Below are 21,401 nucleotides of genomic sequence, written 5' to 3'. Positions count from 1 at the left end.
TTACTCAGACAATTCTCTTGGAATTTTCTATGTGTTTCTCAGGATCATGTTCCATTTAGTCTGTCCGACCAGCATAGCTCTAACCCCATTCGCTTCCTCTCATTGCCTGAGGGCAAAAGGTAAAGGGAGGTTTCTATCAGTCTAAACCCCAGAGCTGCAAAAGGCTTTCAACTCCCACCAATTGAACCGACGAGCAGAGGAGCTGTCAAGCCAAGCAACTGAGCCATGTGAGAGACCAGCGAGGGGGAAGCAAAAGGCAAACGCCATTACTGTCTGTTTATGCCGACAGAGGAGAGAAAAGAGGGATAAAACAGGGTCATTGAGCAAAACAGGAAATAAATTGCTCGGTGATCCAAACTGTGGAATCCTAATCAAGGAGCACTGACGACTACATCTCATTTGCTGCAAAACACTTCGCAAACATTATTGAAGGATTCATTCAAAGTCGGCATCCTACTTTAATGTTGTTGTCATGTGTCAGCTACACCATTTAAGTAATCTGCATTTTTCACCAAACAAATAATAAAACTATCCAATCTAGATTTCAGCTGAAGCACAAATAGCTTACTATTAAATGTTATAATCTAGAGCTGGTATTAGGGTAAATGCCTGGTCTGGTTTTTAAATCATATATCTAAATAAAGATGATTTATTATGTTTCTCAGTGTAGTCAAGTGGTTGGCGCAATCAGGTGATAATATGCTCAGCTCACATCATCGAAGCTGTAAAAGAATAAATAACTCGTATTTATCACTTGGCAAATATGAAGGTTTTATTTACCACGCGTTTGTTTCATTTTTAACATTTTCTTTAAGTAGCCTACTGTACTTCTTTAAGTACGTTTTTCCTTAAGTGCTGCATGTGGAGTAGCTCTTGATCTAGCAGTATGATGTGAGGGTTAAAATTTAATTTATTTTTGCAAATAGATATTTTGTGATAAAATACTCATTTAAATAAAGCACATTGCCTGTTTAGTTAATCTGCCAAATGTTGTCTCTGTTGATAGAGCAGAGAGTTCCCATGAGTCTATCCTAAAAAGCTGAAATCTGTCAATGCTGTTTGAGGAAGGACATATCCAAGCTCCGAGTGGCTCCTTATCCTTTTTAAAACACTTGGAATTATCTTTTCACTAATTGCTGTGTCTCTCTTGGGTAATAGGAGGAGGACTTGGTAGTCATTAAGGTGAGGCCAATAAAAAAATATTTTTTTTTTTTTATTAAAGTCAAGAAGCAATAAGAGAATTATTTGCTAAGCCTTTTCCCTTTGGATTTGTTTTACATGCATTACATGCATTGAATTAGAAAATCACACAAAAACACTAGTAAATCAAAAATAAAAATAAAATAAAATGATTTTGACTCACTCAAGTATCTGCCGTGTCTGTTCTGTGTCAAGCCACAACATAATCCTGTTTAAAATTAATGCAGCATTGTGAACAGGACTTCATGGCAGTCAGAGCCACGTTTCGTTTCACTGTTTTTTTCAACCCCCAAAAGGCTCTGAGGAGCAAGTAATATTTTCAATAGGAGGCACATGATGCAGTTTGAATAAAGAGCACCATCAAACCGTTAAAATTCTGCGTCCAAATGGAAATGGATGGATGCCAGCAGTGAACGAATATTGACGTAGGTCAAGTCCTTTTCTTTTTAATTTTCCCTATGATGATATTGTCCCACTTTTTTTACCATTACACTCACATTTGCTGCCCAAAAAATATTATGGCAATCATTTTGTCTTATCTTACACAATCTCACAAAGACAAAGCTGGCATCAAATGAGAAGGGGGGAAAACTCTCATTGTCTGCTTCCTGCCCCTGATTTTTCTCAACACTCCACTTGACAGCAGTGTGCTGCTGTAACATCAATTGTGGCATGTCTGAAAATGTCTTGCTACATTCATGTTCTGGCTTAAGATGACTGACATCACCATCACCCATTCTGTTCTAGCTGAACACTCAATAAACTGGCTGAGGGTGGTGTTGACACAAAAGAGTGTGATTCTGTTCTGTCACTTGAGGAAAAATAACATGTAACCGCATGCGTTTTGCAATCCTTTCGCTATCAATCAATGCTATATTTGTTGCTGTACTTTTTAAATACAGACATTTAATGAAATGTATTTCTTTTCAAATGTAAATAATTTTTTGGGGGGATAATTCTACAATGACCCCGCCTATTGTCCGAAGCCAGCTGGGCTAGGCTCCAGCACCCCCCGCGACCCTTGTGAGGACAAGCGGTTAAGAAAATGGATGGATGGATAGATAATTCTACAATGCTTGTTTTGCCCATATGTCACAAGGAATTGACACAACCAGTCAGAGCTGGATCTCATTTAGATCCTGATAGATTGTGCCAGTAAAAACTGATAAGAAATTCAATTTTCATACAAATTCAACAATCTGCACTCTGTCCCAAATTGGTCACATTTTATTGTCAGCTCTCCTGAATGACCTGCCTGCAAAATATTTTGGATGGAGGCTTTTCTACCGTTTATTCTGTCTGAGTTGAGAAAAAAAAAGCTTTTTTGTATAGCCTAGGAATGAATTCATAGCAATTGTTGAGAACGTTTATTGCTATATTTGAAACTCACACCTTTTATGCCCTCTCTGTCATTAGTTTGACCACATCAGCCTGCTCTGCCCAGCCAATAGCAGATAGCATCAGCCAATCAGCTCGCAGCGTGCCCCAGTTCTTTCCAGCTGTGTCTCATCTGTGTGACTTGTCTGGGTCTATTTAGCTTTAGCTTTCAGTTCCCTTCTTTTGGTTATGTCCCATATTTAATCTGCTACATTTTATTCATGTTAGGAAGATGTGGTTACATGACTGCCATTTGCTACCTTGCCTGTATGTTTAAAACATATCACACAAATATGTGTTCCATACATCCATTTTAGGTTAGGCCTAAAAATAAAAATAAATCTATCTGTATGACCATTAGTCATTTAGTGCTGTCTCGTGGGGCCGGTCATGTGTGTTGCCACAGCTGTACTGCAGTCACAGCTGTAAGCCAAAAGACTTGCGAGGGTAAGGGAGCAGCTGAGAAAGAAAAAAGGAGGGAGAAAACATGCATTTTAATATTGGTAGACAAAATGCAACATTGATTCTGGATCAAGTGGGCCAGTCTGGGGGTTTAAATTTAGGACAAGGCAAAATAAATCTCAAAACAGTGGAACATGGACTTTGTGTGTGCTATAAATATAAATCCATTGAACCTTCTTTTTTTTTATATAGTTGTACTGTCTCAATACAAAATATTCCAAAAATTGAATCAAGAAAAGAAGGAAAGAGTGTTAAGAACTAGACCAGATGTTTAACAATAAATAGCATTGTTGATTGAGGCAAAACAAAACTTGAAGGAATAAATTTTCATGAGTTCATATCCCCAATTACTTATTCGTAAGAAGTTCAAATGAAAATGAGTCCTGGCCATCTGTGAGAGCAGAAGTGAGCATGGTGACCTCCAAAGTGTTCCTGGGTTTGAGCAGTAAGATGAGCTGGGAGATGTGAGGCGACGACCCCTTGCTGCTCCCTCCAAATGGCCATCACAGCTTGAGTTTTGACTTGCAATGGCCTTAGAGCTTCTCCGAGTGACCTTTTTAACCAGGTGTCTGCTGTAATAAACAACATACTCAGTGGGGTCGTCTTCAACATTTACAAATTCATCATAAATAGAAACATTTAAAAACAAACACAGGTTAAATACTAAGCGGGGAAGTTTTACTAGTATCCAGCACATCCAATTGATATTTTACTGGAAGAAAGTAAGAAAAACACACTGGATTCTACCATTGACCAGAGTCAGCAAGGGATCCAAGTTGCAGTAAGCTAGTTTAAACTAAAAAGCCTAATTGATTTTAGTTTTTTTGGAGTTAATTTTGTGTTTGTCGCTTGTTATTAATGTGAATGGGAATAGCGATCTGACGGTTGACTATGAAGCCTTCAACATTCTGGAAAACTAAGGCGAGAAAGGAAGAATTTTGTGTTTTTTGTGGAATATGTGGACAGCAATTACTGTATATCAACTCTGCCAAGTGCAAAGATTTTTTTTTTTTACACTGCAAGTTTGACATTTGTCACAAATTTTTCCTTTTCACTTTATCGGGACATTTACGGCAGCACAGTGGGCGAGTGACTAGCGCAGCCACCTCACAGTTCTGTGTTTGGGGGTTTGAATTATTTCTGTGTATGTCCTTTTAGTCCTTCCTACAGAGATGATTTTGCCACACATAACAGCATGTAACTTTGAATAACAGAAGAAAATGGAGTGGAAAAGAAGACATAAATGGGGGGTTCGGGGCACAGTGATAATAGGTTGCATTAGCCACATCTGCTGGGAAAAGGCCCGCAGAGAGGAAACTTGCCCAGTGAAGTGTAATCTTCAGCGGCCTGGTCCCTGTGAAAGCCAGCACAGTGAGTGGTTCTGGGTGGGGCCAGTGGACCCTTACATAAAGCAATGACTTTCACTATGGTAGGGGATAGAAATAACACACACTGAGCATAAACACAGAGGGAGCTCATCAGACCATGTAGGAGCCCCGAATGAAAGGTAGATTAGCAATGATATAGAGAGAAATCTCAATGTGGGAAAGGGGACTGCAGGGAAATTGGCTGGAGGGTGTAAAGGGATGTGAAGAAAATACTAGGCAGCAACAGTAAACAGAGTTGAAGATGTGGAGATATACTGGGAGGAAAATTGTGGATAGAATGGTACAGAGGACAAATGTGCCGCACACAGGGAGACGATACAACACACAGGCACCTGTCACAACAAAGACTGGATAACTCTTCAGGTCAAGACTCAGCTGTCTACTTTCACCTCAGACAGAAACAGAACTATTTTGAGGATAACAATGTACATATTCTTCACAGAGAATGTGGGAAAGGTTGGAAAGAGTAAAAAAGGCCACCTACGTCAAGGTTGAAAGGCCAGATCTACGACACCAACTATCTCCCACATGCAGTGCTTTCCTATCATCCCTACAATCTAGCCACTTTTGGCTTTCAGGCGCCTCTGTGACTACGTTTACATGCAGGCAATATTCGCGTTATGGTCAGAATTCGGTTTTCTGGAACAATCGGGAAAACACGTTTACATGCGCAAGTTGACAGAGTTACCGAGAATAACCCGATGTAAGGACGGACACCATCATGGCAGAAATAGACGTCATTTCCGCTTCTAACTTTAAACGGTCAATAAAATACATTATATTCATGCCACTCACCACGCTAAATAAAGTAGTCAGTTTCCTACTCGCTCCAGAAGTGTAGTTCTTGTCGGTACACGCCAGAAGCACGGACTTACTCGTTTGGATAAAGCGGAACTATGTGTATGTCATCTAATGTTCCTACACGGACGTGTATTGTTGAACACTACAAGCTACAGATAAACAGTGTTTAAACATTGCGAGTGGTGTCACGTCTGTCTCGCATGAATAGTTAACACGTCGCAAACTGTGGCATTTTGGCCATAGAGACGCAATATAATGTGACTACACCGCGGAGAAATCAATGTATTCAAGCGAGGCCCGTGTAGCGAGTGAGTGGGACGGCGCTGCCCATACAAGTCGTTACTACAAAGACCAAGATTCTTTGCGAATACAAATAAGCGAAGAAGAGGAAAAGGAGACTAAAAAGAGGTTGTGAAAATGTGCACAACAAAAAAACAAAAGCCCCGTTTATTCGAGGTATTTCGATTCCGTTTAAATGAACCACAATTCTGGTTATGAAAGGGGTAACCCAAGGCTCTTATTCAGGCTTTTAAAGGGTTATTGACTGCATGTAAACGTTGGCTGGCTGGCGTCTGTACTGAATTTTAACAACTGTTGTTTGGTGCGTGCATTTACCTAAAAGGATGAATACTTGAGTCCTACACCATCCTGTCAGACAAGAGCTGTATAATCTTTAACTGTAGGTAACTACTAAGACAACTTGAGTGTTCTTTTAATAGTGATTCAGTCCTTGAGAAAATTCACGGGCCAGTACAACAAAATGTCAATATTATGTGTGAGAGCAATAGAGAGTAGAGTCAATGGAAAGATGTTGAAGGCTGGACAGTCCTAACTTGTCCTAAGATTTTATAATGAACCATGCACAATTATTACTGGTACTCACTGAGGAAATCTGTTGATAAATGTCTCAAAATCAATGCAAATGGTTAAAATCAGCACAAAAATCATTGATCCCAGATTGACACACTCCTTGACTAATGCACAAATCAACCACAAAGTGTTCCTGGAGTCTCAAAAAATAACAAACATAAATTGTTCAAGATTTATGACATTTTCTTTAGATTGCTTTCTTACTGCACTTAACTTCCATTGTTTGTGTAATTCCAGTTATAATGTCACTCAGTGTACATCAATGACAGAAAAATAGCTTTGATGTAATTTGCAGCAGCTCTCACGAGTACTTTGTAATCATGCACACAAAGCGAAAAGCACTCCGAATGCAATCAAATCATATCAAACGTGCATGAACAGACGAGGCAGCCATTCATCCATGCCCATCAACGCAACATGTCTTTTGAAGATGTTGATCGCTTGCCGCTGATTCCACTTGACCATTTGACTCCACCATTGTGTCATTTGTATTTCATGTTGCGCTAGGAACGTTCACAGCGCATGCAGCGCATGCAGCGGATTCAGTAAAACGTCATCCCCATTTTGCACGTCCGCCTCTCTTAACACCCTTACAGGTGCCTGGCCTTTAAAATAAGAGTCTGGCGAAATGAAACTGGCAGATAAACCGAGAGAGGCTCAGGAGATGTGCACACCCCCAAGGGAGATGGGCAAACTCGTCGACATGGGAAGGCGAGGCACTTGAAAGCAAATAGGAAGCAGGATGGAAATAGAGGTGCATCAGCAACTGTTGCCTGCAGGGGAGAGAATACTTGTTTGGTGTTCACCACTGAGGTGGAAATGTGTGGATGGTCTGGCGTGGTAGGTGGGCAATGTTTTTTTTTTTTAAAGGGGGGGGGGGTGGACAAGGTTTCCTTGACAGCAATGTTTTCTTTTACTGAAACTACTGTTGACGTGATCAGGAAACGGTATTCCGCAAGTGACTTTGAAAAGAAATTAGCTTGAACTATCATTAGTATGGATATGGCCAGTCGTATTTTTAAATAATTAATCTTGCACAGAACCCAAAATGGTGCGAGAATGTCACTGTGAAGGTGGTTGGATCATTGCATTGAATTATTAGCGCCAGTGAAATATGAGAAAATTCATGTTCATTCAGTGTAAGTAACAGAACAGAGGCAAGCAAAGTTTTCATTTACTACATAATTAATTTTTAGATGCAGAACTGAATGACAATTTGAGCTTGTTTTTTATGCTCTCTAGACTGCTGCTCTTGCTGCAAACTAAAATAAGAATTGAAAAAGAACAGTCCTTAAAGCTTTCCTTAGAGTCGACTCACGTTACTGAGTTTGACTTGCGACTTGCTTGGCTAACATTTTTGGGAAAACTTGACTTCGATTTGAACTCCATGACCAAGTCATTCTTTGTACATTTGAAAATCTGCTTCTTTTATTTTGTCGGGTTTTTGTTTACTTGTTTTTTTGTGTCATGCTTGTTGTAAAGGCACCAGGCTTAGACTGAGGTGAGTGCTGAGGCTGCCTTTTTGAGCATTTTTCACAGAGGACGCTCCAAAGTCAAATACATTTGGGCTAAAGGATTATCTTTTTGATGAAATTGGGGGAAAGACAGTAGCAACACAAAGGTTTACAACTTGAAGATAAGAGACACAGCATCTTTGATGTTTGCCTTCATCTGTCAGACACCGGCAAACTAGCTGTGTGGACTGTGAAGTTAAGCTAGCTAGGTTAGCTCGACAGTAGAGCTCACCAATCGCTGGTCAAATATGAAGTAATCTTCATTTTTTATATATATATAAGACTTCAAAGTGATAGATTTGATTGTTTGTTTGTTTTTATGTAAATGTTATCATGTTTGGGTTCTGTTTTTCCTTGTGTGTCTCCCTTGGTCTTATTTAGTGTAATCCTGCCCTTCCTCGTGTCAACTGTTACAATTATTAATATTGTTTTCTGTTTTACATATATATTCTTCAAAGTGTTTTTTGATTTTAGTTAGATGAATATAACTGTGGTAGAATGTGGTCTGTTTTCCCCCTAAGGAAGTGAGGTGTCAGAATCCACACAGCAGGTATGCAGGAATCTCTGGAGCCAGCTCTCCCGAGGTCAATAGTTTATCTAGGAAGCCAATTGTATACCTCATGTTTGTTAAGGACTGGAAGAACTCAATAGGAGTTGGCCAGATTGTATCTCACTCTGCTGACAGGACAAGATCAAAAGGGGGGCCTGGTAGAGGGAGAGGGGGGCCCAGTGTGGCCCACATCCCGAAGGAAGAGATAAGAGAGGGGGTGTGTAGAATTGGGGTGACAGGAAATATCACATGCTGAGAAAGGGCCGAATGGTCAATGAGGGGGAGGGAACCATATGTATAAATGCACGCATGAACTTTGTAAAGAACACATCTGTGGGTGAGCTGCGATGATTGAGCAGTACTACAGGTGACTTTCAGAATCTGAAATAAAGCTGGCAAACTTGTTCACAGATTTCCACTTTGAATTTATTTGAACACGCAGAAATCAAGGAAATGATTTCCAACAATTGGTGACCCCGAACGCTGAAGGAGGTAAGAGGATTTCGAGCTGCAGTGATTAATGAACGAATGGAACTTCTAGGCGCCTAAATAATTAATTACAGTAAGTGGAGACGTTGATCCACTAGAGGAGTTCTGTATGTTTGAAATCATTGCAACTTGTTTTCGTCTGCTAAATTGTGTAAATTTGTACATGAAATCTGTTTGAACAAAGTTGTAGTTTGATGTCGTTCTAAAAATTTCTGCGACATTGAACTATAAACACGTACGTGGGGTGGAGCATGTGGAGAATGTGCTGGCCCGGACCGGTGAATGCGCGAGGCTGCTGGGGACAGGGCCATATTAACAGGAAGAAGCAGCGTCTTTTGTTTTTTTTTTTAATTTGTAAGTGTTATTCTGTTTTGGCGTTGTGAAGGATTCGATAGACTATGATATTTATTTTTTGAATATAAGGATAAAGAGGTTACGGGGTTTCGTGGATATTTGAAGATCCATTGGTAAATCTGAAGATCATAGTAGACGCGCCTGCCCTTGGCAGTTTTGGTTGGTTCAGGACTGTTCTTTTTGGTAGTACATGTCGCCTGTATTAGACGGTCCATTTCACGTAATAAGTTATTTTAAAAGTGCGCGCGCTGTTGAAATTGAACAGTTGGGGAAGTCAGGTCGATTGCAACGGACATTGGGTTTTAAACGTTGTATTTGCGATCGATAGATTACGTGTGATTTTTTTTTTGATTTTGCGCTGAAAGAGCGCCTTGCATGACATATGCAGTAAAAGAGAGACAGTTTTGACACTGTGGAATTGGATCACGTGATTCGTTGTCTGTGTACGTTCTGTGAGTCATTGTGTATTCGTTGTGTGTGTACGTTCTATGTTGTGTTGTGCGTGCTGTGTGTTTTGTGGGCTTCTGTGATTGCTTGTTGTACGGTTGTTTAAACGTTGTTGAATAAATTTACCCTATTCGAACTATCATATTGTAAAGTGAGACGTCACTGCATTGATGAATATTAATACTACTTGCGTAAGATAAGAAACCGAAAGTAAAATAGCCTATGAACAAAATGGAGGCGATTTCGACCCGGATACAGTATGGTCTGTCCTGAATGCGCTTCCGGTTTAGAGTCGGGACTTGTGAGTCGCCGTGAGGAAAAAAGTGTCGATATACAGTGAAAAAACGAACTATGGATCGATTGTATAAAAAGCTTTCGCTGGACAAAATGGTATGTCAGACGTTTGTATTTTCTTTGTTGGTAATGAAAAAAGGCTGAATTTGGTGCTAAAATGACTCCAGCATTGTTGGAGTAGTTTACGGGTGATGTGTTCGAAGTTAACCCGTTTACTGAAATCACCGTATGGAACTGCGGTTTAAATGCTATAAGATTTGTGGACAACGAATTGATAGAATAACACCGTTTATTATTATAATGACTAAAGAGTGTGTGCGTATGCATTTGAGTGAGGGGTAGAGAAGTACGACGAAATTGTAGACATGAGGATCAAATGATGAGGAATGCTAGAATGTTGGCGATGGGCAGTTCGGTTAAAATTGCTAGAGGAGCGTTGGTAAAAGCGGGTGCTAAGGATGTGGCTAATTGTGATGCTAACATTGTTGACAAAGCATGTGCTTTTAAATTGGACCTAGCTTCTAAAAAAAAAAAAAGGTGGGGGCTGCTCTGTTGGAAGTGTTTGGATATTGGGAGGTTTTGTTTGATTTTCTTCAATATTCTTAACTGTAAATTGGTTTTGTGTGAGTTTAGACTGGTGAGATGATGGCAGATGGAATAAGGTAATGAAAAGGAGTTTGGTAAAATGGGTTTTGCGATGTTGAGGGATGCTAAATGAAGAAATTTTCTCTCCTCCTCTGTATGGGAAAAGAGGGGGTTTGAGTGTGAGTGGGGGATTAGTCATGTGTCCTCGTATTGTGAGTTTTTCTCTTTCATAGATAAGAGAAGGATGATAAAACAAAATAAGTAACAGTTTTTTAAGGCTGTTGCTAAGTTCTTGTAGAAAAATATTAATTTGGTGTTTTTATTTTTTAGTGACTGCATTTGACAGTCTTTTATGCTATACTGTTTTTGATAAAGACGAGCCAGGTTAACTTTTTCTTTTCGGGACAAATGAATAAAGAGTAATGATAAAATGATAGCATTTTGTATTGAGCTATGTTGAGTTAAAATAATTATCCCTATATCCGTACAGCTGTGGCTGGATTTAGGATAGTTGAATGAGAAGTTATGAATGTTTTTGTAGTCAACATAATGATTATGATGTTTAATATTTGTTTTTTCTGAGTGTGTCATTTCAGAAACTGATGTTTAAGTTCCAAAGCGGATGGGGTTTGATGACTATCTGCAAACGGGATGCGCCCAGCTCTACGGATACGTTGTATTTGCAAGTATTTCTAGTGGCTGTTTTTGAGGGGCATTCTAAAAAGAACAAGTTTGAAATAAGATAATAAGAAAACGGGAAGTGAAATATCTTGCTATAATCCCACATCCTCAGTCTGGCATTTTTAATGCATTGCATCAACGAGTGTGCATTTTTTGGTCAGGTGAGCTCTCAGAAAGACTATGTGTCATCAAGCCCGCCATTGCAGACAGCAATTTCCAACGTTTGGATGTACGTGACAAAGAGTCAAAGAGCTTCGCGCCGCAGCACAGTCATTCTCCTCCCGTGCCGACAGACAATCATAATGCTCAAATTCCTCAATGCCCAGTGACTGTGTACACGTCTCATTCCAGTGACTTCTCCCCTATGGCTGTTGTGCATCCAGAGGAAATCTAAATGCCTGCTTTGAACATTGCTGACACAACAACCGCCGTCCTGACATCTGCTGGCTAATTGTAAAATGTCACAAGGAGTCAGAAAGCAAAGCAGCGATTGGCTGCCGTTGAGAGAAATCACAACAAGAAAAGCAGACTATTGTTGTCCTCATCGTGTTGGGCCTGCCTCCTGACCTGGCTGGGAAAAAGGACAGACAGGAGCCTTCAAAGACACGCTACGGCAGGACTGCATGTTAGACTCGTCACACAAGGAGGTTTGGCAGCTCCGACGAAGGCTGAAGTGGCAGCTGAAATTGTCACCAAGTGGAACAAGGAAGCGCCGGTAGCGACAGCAGAACTGGAACATTGGAATCGTTTGGAACAATCGATTGGCAAAAAGAATCCATCCTTTGGAAGGTTGAAAATGGCAACCTCCCCACAGCGACATCTGCTGGAGGACTGGACAAAGACTAATAAAGATGGAGGTCCGAATGGGGTGTGATCTTGCTCAAAGAAGTGCTACACGAGTGGTATGCAAGGCATTTTTAATGTGTTGGATGGGGAACTGTGATCTATAGCAAGGTATTTCAGGAAATTGAACACGACATATGTGAATTTGGAATGAGGGATTGAATAAAATTTATTTCAATCTTAGTTCCTCTATTTTTTTGTTGAGAAGGGCCTACTAAATGTCTGGCTATTTTCTTGGGATAATCAGTTTCTGAATTGGTACAATGGGAATTTAACTAATACGATACGATATACTTTTGTTTTCCCTGTGGGGAATTTTTTTTTTTTTTTTTCTGGGCTCCGTCCAGCTGCAGTTAAAGTTGAATACGAAGTGCAGCATTAAGTAGAAGTCTTCCCAGGAGTCTTCACAATAGTATATGTTATAAATATGTATTATCTAAGTGTATGTTCTATAGACATAATATTGAAACTTACATCTTATCATACTGAGATATTGTTATTCAACAAATAACTGATAATTTGATGATTCATTTTCGATTATTATTTTTTTTCTCACAGCACTGTGATTTGTTAATCCCAGAGATATTTTTTGTGCTGTGTTTTACGAGCCCCACTAATCTGTAGAAGAGGTGAGGTTGATTAGCAGTTTCTGAATCATTTTTAGTTTGCTTGAATCTGGTAGTATTGTTTTTCATGTCTCCAAAGTTTTCACATTTAGTGTTTTAGTTTTTATCTGATTGTGCTAATTATTTGCAGTGTTCTGCGGCTATCTCGGTTGCCTCACATTCTGGTTTTGGGAGTTGTGAATTTTACGACGTCTTTTGCGGGGGCTGTGGTCTGGCAGTCCTTTGTGAGCTAACGGGTTTTTTTTATGTGTCTTCCTTTGAAGTGCAATGCGTGTTTGTAAAGATCTGTAGATCTTTGCCAAAATGAGGGAGGAATGAACAGAAGGACAGTTCATGTTTAAGATATTAACCAATGTAGATGAATTAGAAAATTCAATACAAAATTAAAAGGTTGTGGGTTAGAGAATGAAAAACAAACTTAAAAACAAAATTACAAAGGTTGTGGGGTATCGCCTACACTCCATTCGACAGGGTGAGTTTGAAAGTGATAATCCACAGGAAATCGATCGCAAAGTAAGTCTGAAGCAAGCAAGGACAATAATGCATATTCGCCGAATGAAGGTAATTATATTATATTATATCTTTTATCTCAGAATCACATGTGAAAAATGTAATGTTTGGAGCCCAGTGTTTGCAAAAGAGTATAGATAATATGAATATATGTGAGTTTTTCCCAGCATGCCAGGATTCGGCCGATCATGAGATTCTGGGAAGAGAATATATGATATGCTAGTAAAATGATTCCTTTCAGGATGGTGAAAGGCACAGTCATGCAAATTTAGAACTGTAAATGTCGAGGTAAAAAAAATTACCTACAATTATATGAAATCTATTTGAAAATTAAATATTTACGAGCTTTGTCTGTTGTATTAATGAATGAGCGAATGTCATTCAACTCAATCAAAGGCTGGGCTCTGTTTCAATGTCACAAAAATAGATATTTTCCTGTTCCAACAGTGCAGTACCTACGGATCTTAATCAAATAACATTTACTAATCCCAACTAACAAAAACTATCAGGGTTTTTCCTCAAAATAAAATGTATGTGTGTTTGTGAGAGACTAAATGAAAATGTTCTGCACTCAGGAGAACGGCCCCAGGGGGGACGGAGAGGAAATCTTATGCAGTTCGCTGCACAGAAAGGAGGATGAAGACGACATTCCACATCTGGTCTACAAGGTTGCCGGAGACGTGCCAGGCTCAGCTATCTTATCAACTGATGATCATCAATCTCATCACCTCCAACTGGGAAAACAACGTCAGCTGATGTCCCGATCTAGGAGCCACGTCAACTGATGATCCAGTTTCCGGCTCAGGAGCTGTCGTTTGAGGACATCATTCAATCTTATTGAACGAAGATCAAGAGCAAGTGCCTTTTCTTGGGCAATCATTCCTTTGATCAGTCACATTTTGGGCAGAATAATCCCAGGTGACAAATCGAAGAATTTGGGTAGTCTACCCCAAATTCTTGAAGAAGAGACGAACTATTGCGACACTCTTTTCATTCAAAAAGACCTTCAAAGAACTTCATTACGAGATGGCTTCAAAGCTGAAAAACATATCCTTCTGCTGTACTGCGACCTTTCTTCTCATGATGACTTGGTACTTTTTTCAGCCTTTTGACACAACTTTGAACACAATTACAACGTATCGTATTAAGCGAAGTATTAAGTCTACATATAATCCCTGGGTCACATTCTGGACTTATGAGAAATCAATTGCTGTGACAGTTGCTCCAAATACAAACACTTCTGTTAAAATTCCTATTAGATCCTTAAAGGGATTTGGTAAGGGGAGACAGACTAAGGGGGAAGATTGGATAAGATACTGGTGGTATTTGACAGGTCATGTACGACGAGATTGGAATGCTCTGATAACAACACAGGATGGAAGATACTGGCGTCCGGGAACTAGTGAGGAGGCAGTCTTCTTTAGCAAAAGAATAACATTGCGTAATATGGGGGGGCGACTCTATATGAACTTTATTTTTCCAGAAGGGGAATTACGGTCGCCTAACACAACAATTGATAACGCCTCCTGTTTTGGATTTTTGTTGTGGGCCTGGTTCTCTGGACATGACCCATATTTCCCCATTTTAGTATGCGTAAATAAAACAATGAGTAATTTAGAACAGCCAAAAATGACTAAATACACAATGGAGAGCGGAGTAAAGGCGGTCAGCGTACCAACTGAGGGAATAGTTGAGAGGTTTCGGGTTACAAAAGGATTTTCCGGGGGCAGTAACAATTGGCTATTATTGGCGAATGAAGCGGCTCGAGCCTCTGATAAAGACAATTGTGTGGTATGCGTAGGTCCGCGGCCTCTATTGAGAATCATTCCAGCTAAAATAGATGATCACTGTATATTGGAACTAATGAATAAGGCTGTCCCCAATGTCAAATGCTCAAAATGGGATAAGGTGTATCCCCTCGTCGATTGGCAGAAAACTAAACCAGTATTTTCAAACACAGTTGCAAATGGTAATTTTACATGTATTAAAATGACAGGCACTGGAGAACAATTGGGAAAATTAAATCAGATTACTCAGTGCGTGTCGATAGTAGATGTGGGACAGAAGTTCCAACCGAAATCCAGAGCGGACATATACTGGTGGTGCGGTGACAACAGAATATTTGATAAGTTGCCTTTAAATACAAAAGGATATTGTGCCCTCATAACCCTTCTCATGCCAGTACAAATCTACCCCATCTCTATTGATAATCTGTTACAAATGATTGATAATTGGGAACCAAAACCTCCTTCCTTCCAGAGGACCAAAAGACATTCTTGGCAAGAGCAGAATGTTCCCACCTACATTGATGCAATTGGAGTACCAAGAGGTGTGCCAGATGAATACAAATTAACTGATCAAGTACTCTCAGGATTCGAATCTGTAATTTGCTGGTGGTGCACCATAAACAAAAATGTAGATAGAATTAATTCACTGCGCTAATAACGATTTGCGGTTGTTGTTTTATTCCATGTATTCGTTCACTTTGCCAAAGACTTATTATCACTATGATTGAGAAACAGGATGTACAAAATAAGTCGTCTCATATGATGGTAGCTGTTGCTAATCAATGGATGTCTCCTGTTGCTTCGAATGAGGGGGATGAGGATGCCGCTGGCATTTTCCTTTAAAAACAATATCTAATGTGTTGAACTATAGAATAGTTCAAATGAGGGAATGTTACAATTATTAATATTGTTTTCTGTTTTACATATATATTCTTCAAAGTGTTTTTTGATTTTAGTTAGATGAATATAACTGTGGTAGAATGTGGTCTGTTTTCCCCCTAAGGAAGTGAGGTGTCAGAATCCACACAGCAGGTATGCAGGAATCTCTGGAGCCAGCTCTCCCGAGGTCAATAGTTTATCTAGGAAGCCAATTGTATACCTCATGTTTGTTAAGGACTGGAAGAACTCAATAGGAGTTGGCCAGATTGTATCTCACTCTGCTGACAGGACAAGATCAAAAGGGGGGCCTGGTAGAGGGAGAGGGGGGCCCAGTGTGGCCCACATCCCGAAGGAAGAGATAAGAGAGGGGGTGTGTAGAATTGGGGTGACAGGAAATATCACATGCTGAGAAAGGGCCGAATGGTCAATGAGGGGGAGGGAACCATATGTATAAATGCACGCATGAACTTTGTAAAGAACACATCTGTGGGTGAGCTGCGATGATTGAGCAGTACTACAGGTGACTTTCAGAATCTGAAATAAAGCTGGCAAACTTGTTCACAGATTTCCACTTTGAATTTATTTGAACACGCAGAAATCAAGGAAATGATTTCCAACACAACCAATCAGTGCCCTCAGCCACTTCTCCCAGTCTTGCCCCAGGTGTGTCTTGTTGTGTCGTTAGTGTGTGTATTTAGTCTCCTGTCTCCCCTCTGTTTTTTATGTCAATTCATTGTTGTTTTCCTCCCGTCTTGCTGCCAGTTTTTGCCTTGTCATCCCCACATTTTGTTTCACTTGTCATTTGTAGTTCACTTTTGTTTTGTATAATTAAATTCCTTTTTTTTTTACGTTTCCTCTGCCTCCTTGCCCTGCTTCCCTGCGTTTGGGTCCGCAACCACCACTACCCCCTGACAAATGTACTATATCATTATCCAAATCATTCCAATTATGTTGTGCTGAGCAGGATTGTATTATTTGATTTACAACTTGCTTGAACCAAGTACATGACTTGTAGTAACTTGAGATTTGCTGGAGACTTTAAGGTTAGATTTGAGCCTTACTTGTGCCAATGTGATTTACTCCCACCTCTGCCCAAAAAAGAGGGTCAAGGGGTAGTTATATTCTCAGTTCCCGCTAGATGTCGATTTAAAGGTGTACTATTTGATGGAGGAGTTTATTAGTCCAGATACTTGATTATGGGTGGAGCTACATACTATCTTCAGTTGATCATGTTGTGGAGTAGATCTTTTCCTCCGCGTGTTCGTTTTCTTTCGGGTAGTGAGAATGTTGGTTATCTGAATACATGCTGGAGATCGATGGACAGTTCCTTCAAAGCTTTTATTTCTACAGAATATTCCGGGCACAAGTGAGTTACAGGCAATGGCTGCAGCTTCTCACAAGTGCGAAGATTACAGAGGATTTACAATATTCTTATACTATCTTGAAGGGCGGTACCACACAGTTTCCAGTAAACAGTTCAACCGGAGTTGACCGGACATGAGATTAAACTCAAGGACATCATTCAAACACAGACCAACGCCCATTTGAGGATTAGAGGAGGTTATTCAGTCATTATTCAGTCAGCCAGCATTACAGCCCACCATCAGATCTTCACCCACCATACTTCCATCTTTTATTCTTAATCTATCTCCCAACCCTCCCCCACCACCCCCTTACATACCAATCACTATCCATACCTTTACGGACCTATTTTTAAGCCATAAACCTACTACCTATAACCATCAACCCCCTACTAGGAATCCCCTAACCTCAGCCAAACCAAATATTCCCCTCCCTCTTCCAGAATTCTCCCTGGCCTTTCCCCCATACTACATCCTCTATACCTCCCCGTGACCCAAGAAGACAAAGACCCTTATCCACCCCTGTCCCCTCAAGCAGTAGGTGGCTTGCAGAGCCCCTCCCTTGGGTCACTTCCGTTTCCGGCCTTCATCCTAGACATATTTCCTTTTAGTGAGCAGACCTGACCCACCATCCACCATTGCCCCCTCACAGAGCTAGGTGACTTGCAGCGCCAGTCCCTCCAGTCACCCACTAACTTAATTTTTGTGTTAGTAATGAACAGAAGTCATAAATAAATACAAGCAAAAAAGATTAAAATAACACCAGTTACAATAAAAAATAGACAACAAGAATACAAGTTATCCACACATTTGTTTATATGTTTATTCATTTATTTTATTATTTACAGTTTTTTTTTGTTTTTTTTTCATACAGTCGTTTCCGGCCTTTTTCCTTGGCTTCTCCTTGTCCTTCCCTGGACTGGAACCCGGGATTTAAGTAGCCCCCCACCCAGGCCTCTGGGTCTTTATTTCCATGCTCTTCCTGGCTACTTCTCCCATCTTTGACATGTCTTAGTATTACTGTACCAAAATGCAGCGTCGCTATCTCCCTTGCAGCCCTCCATAGAACGCTGCCAATACATCCATTGAATACAGCAAAGTCCTTCTGCTCACCAGTCTGGCGAACTCCTTCGATCTTCCTCCAGTAATACCCAGGGCGTTAAGCACCTTAAAGTTCATCGGGGGCCACTTTCCCCGGGTTCCCATCGGAAAGCCCATCACCTGTACATCTCTCCCTCCGACCATCCGAGCAATCTGTGCCGCTACCGGTCTGTAGTGATTCACCTTTTCCGTTGCCGCCCTAGCGAGGCTGTCACAGTCCCTTTCATATCGGACCGTCACATCCAGGACCAGAACCTCCAGTCCACGCACGCACACCAGGTCCGGAATCCTGAGGACGCCCCCAGGAGTCGTCACCCGGAACTCCCTGGTCACGACCCAACCATATTGCACCGCCTCGGCGGCCAGGAGCTCACACACCTTATTGTGCCGTTTTATCCGATTTGGTTGGGTATAAGCACAGTTCCCCAAGATGTGAGAGCATGATTCGATCTCTATCTGGCATCTTCTGCAGGCTGCTCCTTGCTTGCTCCTGCCCCTCGCCAGGAACTCCCAGGTGGGATACACGCCCGCCCTTAGCGCCAGTCCCACCAAAAAGTGACGTTGCCTGAACCCCACAGCCATGGGATTCTCAAGCCACGAATTGCTTATCCTGTCGCTTCGGAACACGCCTGCCCCCACCCCCTGCACCCGGTTAGCCTCCCATGCCAAGCTCTCCTCACGCCTCCAGTCTGGAAACTTAGGTGCCTAGGAAGCTTAGGATCCTAGGAAGGGCAAATGAATTCAGAACCTTCAAACGCTGTGACGGCTTCAGGGGTGCCTTCGAGATTCTCTCCAACCATATTTCCATATTCTCCCTAGGATCTTTCGGAATAATGCCTCTACCCGGCCCCACCTGAACTCCCAGGTAGCCCACCGATTCGCCCTCGCCGATCATATGGATTTCTATTCCATTTATTTTCCATGGCTTGCATCTTCCACTCCTCTTCCCTTCCATCCAGAACCCATGGCATTTCTTAGGTTGGGCTGCAAGTCCTGTAATACTGCAAAATTGCTCACCTTCATACCCTCCTTCGAATCACTCATCAGCACCAGATCGTCTGCAAAGGCAAGCGTTGCGATCCGACGGCCCTCCCAACGTACTCCCAGTCCAGATTGTTCAAGCCTATGGATAAGGGGATCCATAGCCAGGTTGAACAGCAATGGGGACATTGGGTCCCCTTGCTTTACTCCCACTTCCATTCTTATGGGTTTGGTGTAGGCATCCCCACATCCCACTCTGGTCGAGCAGTCCACGTACGAATTCCGTACCAATCCGCTTACATGTTTGTCCACGCCCCTCTGCTCCAATGCATACATTATGTGCTCATGTGACACTGAATCGAAGGCCTTCGCAAAGTCCACGAACACCACTGCCAGTGGCACCGCTTCCATCCTCGAGCGTCTGATCAGTCTGTCCAAGATCATTAGGTTTTCCGCGCAGCCATTTGAGCCCTCCACGAATCCACGCTGTCTAGCGTCAATTGGACAGGCTCGCGCTATCCTCATCGTCATGACTCTACTGAACAGCCCCAACACCACCGACCCAATCGTTACCGGTCTCCACCCCGAAACCGCACCCATCTCAATCGGGTCAGCAGTCTTGGGCAGCAGCCGTGTCCTGCACCTCTTGAACGCCCGAGGGATGACTCCACGCACCAACCATGTGGTAAACAGTCTCGCCATTTTCCGGCCTGCCGGGTCCCATTTTCTCAGCGCCTTTCTGCTTATCCTGTCCGGTCCCGCGGCAGCTGTCTGTTTCATTTTGGACAAGCTTGCCGTGACTTCAGCCGCTAGGATGGGCCTGCAGAATCCCTCATTATCTGCACCTCCACCTGGCTGAAATCTGCCCAAACCACGGAATGGCCTTACCGCCCCCCATCTTGAACGAAACGCCTTGTCCACCATGTCCATTGGCAAGGCACACTCCGGGTTCCCTACTCCATCCATCACTCGGGCAGCCAGCTTAGGCAGATCCTTTATGTACATCCTCTGGTGCTCATAATAGTGCTTTTTCTTTTGCGCAAGACGCCTCACCCATCCTTTTCCCTGAGGCCGTCTTCGCACCGGAATCCTACGGCCTGTTAAGTGCCCCACAGACCCCCCCCAACGCTTTAATCAAGTCAATTGCCATGGTCTCGATCAGTTCCGGATTCTGGTCGACATCCCTGACCAAGGCAGCTATGGCCTTGAGCTCCTCGCCCTCTTTCCCGTCGCCCCCTTTCTCTATCTCCTCCCAAATCCTGGCCGCCACCAGATCTGGGGGTGCTTTAGACGGGCCTTCAGCAAACGACTCTCCTTCGCCATTTCCTTGGTCCACCTGTCGTCCCTCCCGGCCATGGCTCGCCTTGTCGCCACATGACGACCTTGTCCCCATCCTCGCCTGGTCAGCTGGATTGGGGCGCAAAGTTTCTCTTTGTTTTGTCCTTTTCCCTTTGCTCCTTCCCATGACAATCCTCCTCCATTCCTCCGGGTGAGCTCTCCTCTTGTGCCGGGAAACACCAACAGCCTTCTTGAATCGGCGTCCACATACATCACACGGAAATCCCAGAGTGGCTCTCTCCTCACCCAACACGCCTCCACACTTAGGAATGTGGCACACAATGGAGTGCTTGTTGGTGTTGCTCTTCCTGCACCTCCGACACATGTACGTTACCGTAGCGTGACGATGTTTCAAGGCCAGGTGTCTCCCAAGCTCCACCACATTCCCAACACGCACCCAGCACAGCGGGCATCCTCCAGACTTCAATGGTAAGAGCACTGCCACTCTCACAGGGATGATAGTCCTTCTTTGACGGAGTTCCGGGATTTTGCTCTTAGTAACATTCATTTGTCCATTTATTTCCTCGCACATCGTTCCTTTCCTTCCAACTTGACCAAACTATACAGACTTCACACTCTCTTACAACTTTTCTCACGCTATCAAGTCCTCCAAAGTCCCCACTTCCTCCTTTTAAGGGGGACGCCCAGGGCCTCGACCAATCACGATCCGCCAGCACTAATTGGCTGATTGGTGCGGTCCCCGAGCTCGTTTGCTTGTTAACAGGGACTTCCCCTCCAGAGAGATTTCACCACCACACCCAACTATTGCTTTCAACGAGAGACATGTCTCAGTTACTTGAGAACCCCTTTATTTACGAAGGATGTGATCCTTACTTCCTATCCCAAACCGTTCTGTCAGGGACAATCAGTCACGTTTTTTTTTTTTTTTTTTTTTCCAGAATCCTTCAATTTCGAAAGGAGCCAACCCACTTCCCTTCCTAGGACCCCTCTTTTTCGGGACAA

General features: G+C 42.3%; 1 protein-coding gene and 1 long non-coding RNA gene across 3 annotated transcripts; one reads left to right on the top strand and one right to left on the bottom strand.

The window, feature by feature from the left end:
- The first annotated feature begins 8,670 nt into the window (after window positions 1-8,670).
- Window positions 8,671-16,222, top strand: LOC147176772 (uncharacterized). 2 transcript variants are annotated; one of them, XR_015094377.1, is made up of 2 exons: window positions 8,671-9,842; window positions 13,567-16,222. It is a non-coding gene; the product is annotated as an uncharacterized LOC147176772 (long non-coding RNA). The 2 variants fall into 2 exon arrangements; XR_015094378.1 differs by having other exon boundaries at window positions 8,671-13,042.
- A 1,837-nt stretch (window positions 16,223-18,059) lies between these two features.
- On the bottom strand, window positions 18,060-20,970 carry LOC147176771 (uncharacterized). The gene is made up of 3 exons (XM_086071356.1): window positions 20,248-20,970; window positions 19,137-20,165; window positions 18,060-18,824 (listed from the first exon to the last, which is right to left on the bottom strand). Exons 1-3 carry the CDS (start codon window positions 20,968-20,970, stop codon window positions 18,060-18,062), a joined length of 2,517 nt encoding a protein of 838 aa, XP_085927482.1.
- Between the last annotated feature and the right edge of the window lie 431 nt (window positions 20,971-21,401).

Source organism: Leptonotus elevatus, chromosome 3 (genome assembly GCF_054856555.1).
Source record: "Leptonotus elevatus isolate MCC_2025b chromosome 3, RoL_Lele_1.0, whole genome shotgun sequence".
NCBI classification, from domain to species: domain Eukaryota; kingdom Metazoa; phylum Chordata; class Actinopteri; order Syngnathiformes; family Syngnathidae; genus Leptonotus; species Leptonotus elevatus.
The sequence above is the reverse complement of the archived record's forward strand: the minus strand, read 5'-3'. Positions and strand labels throughout refer to the sequence as shown.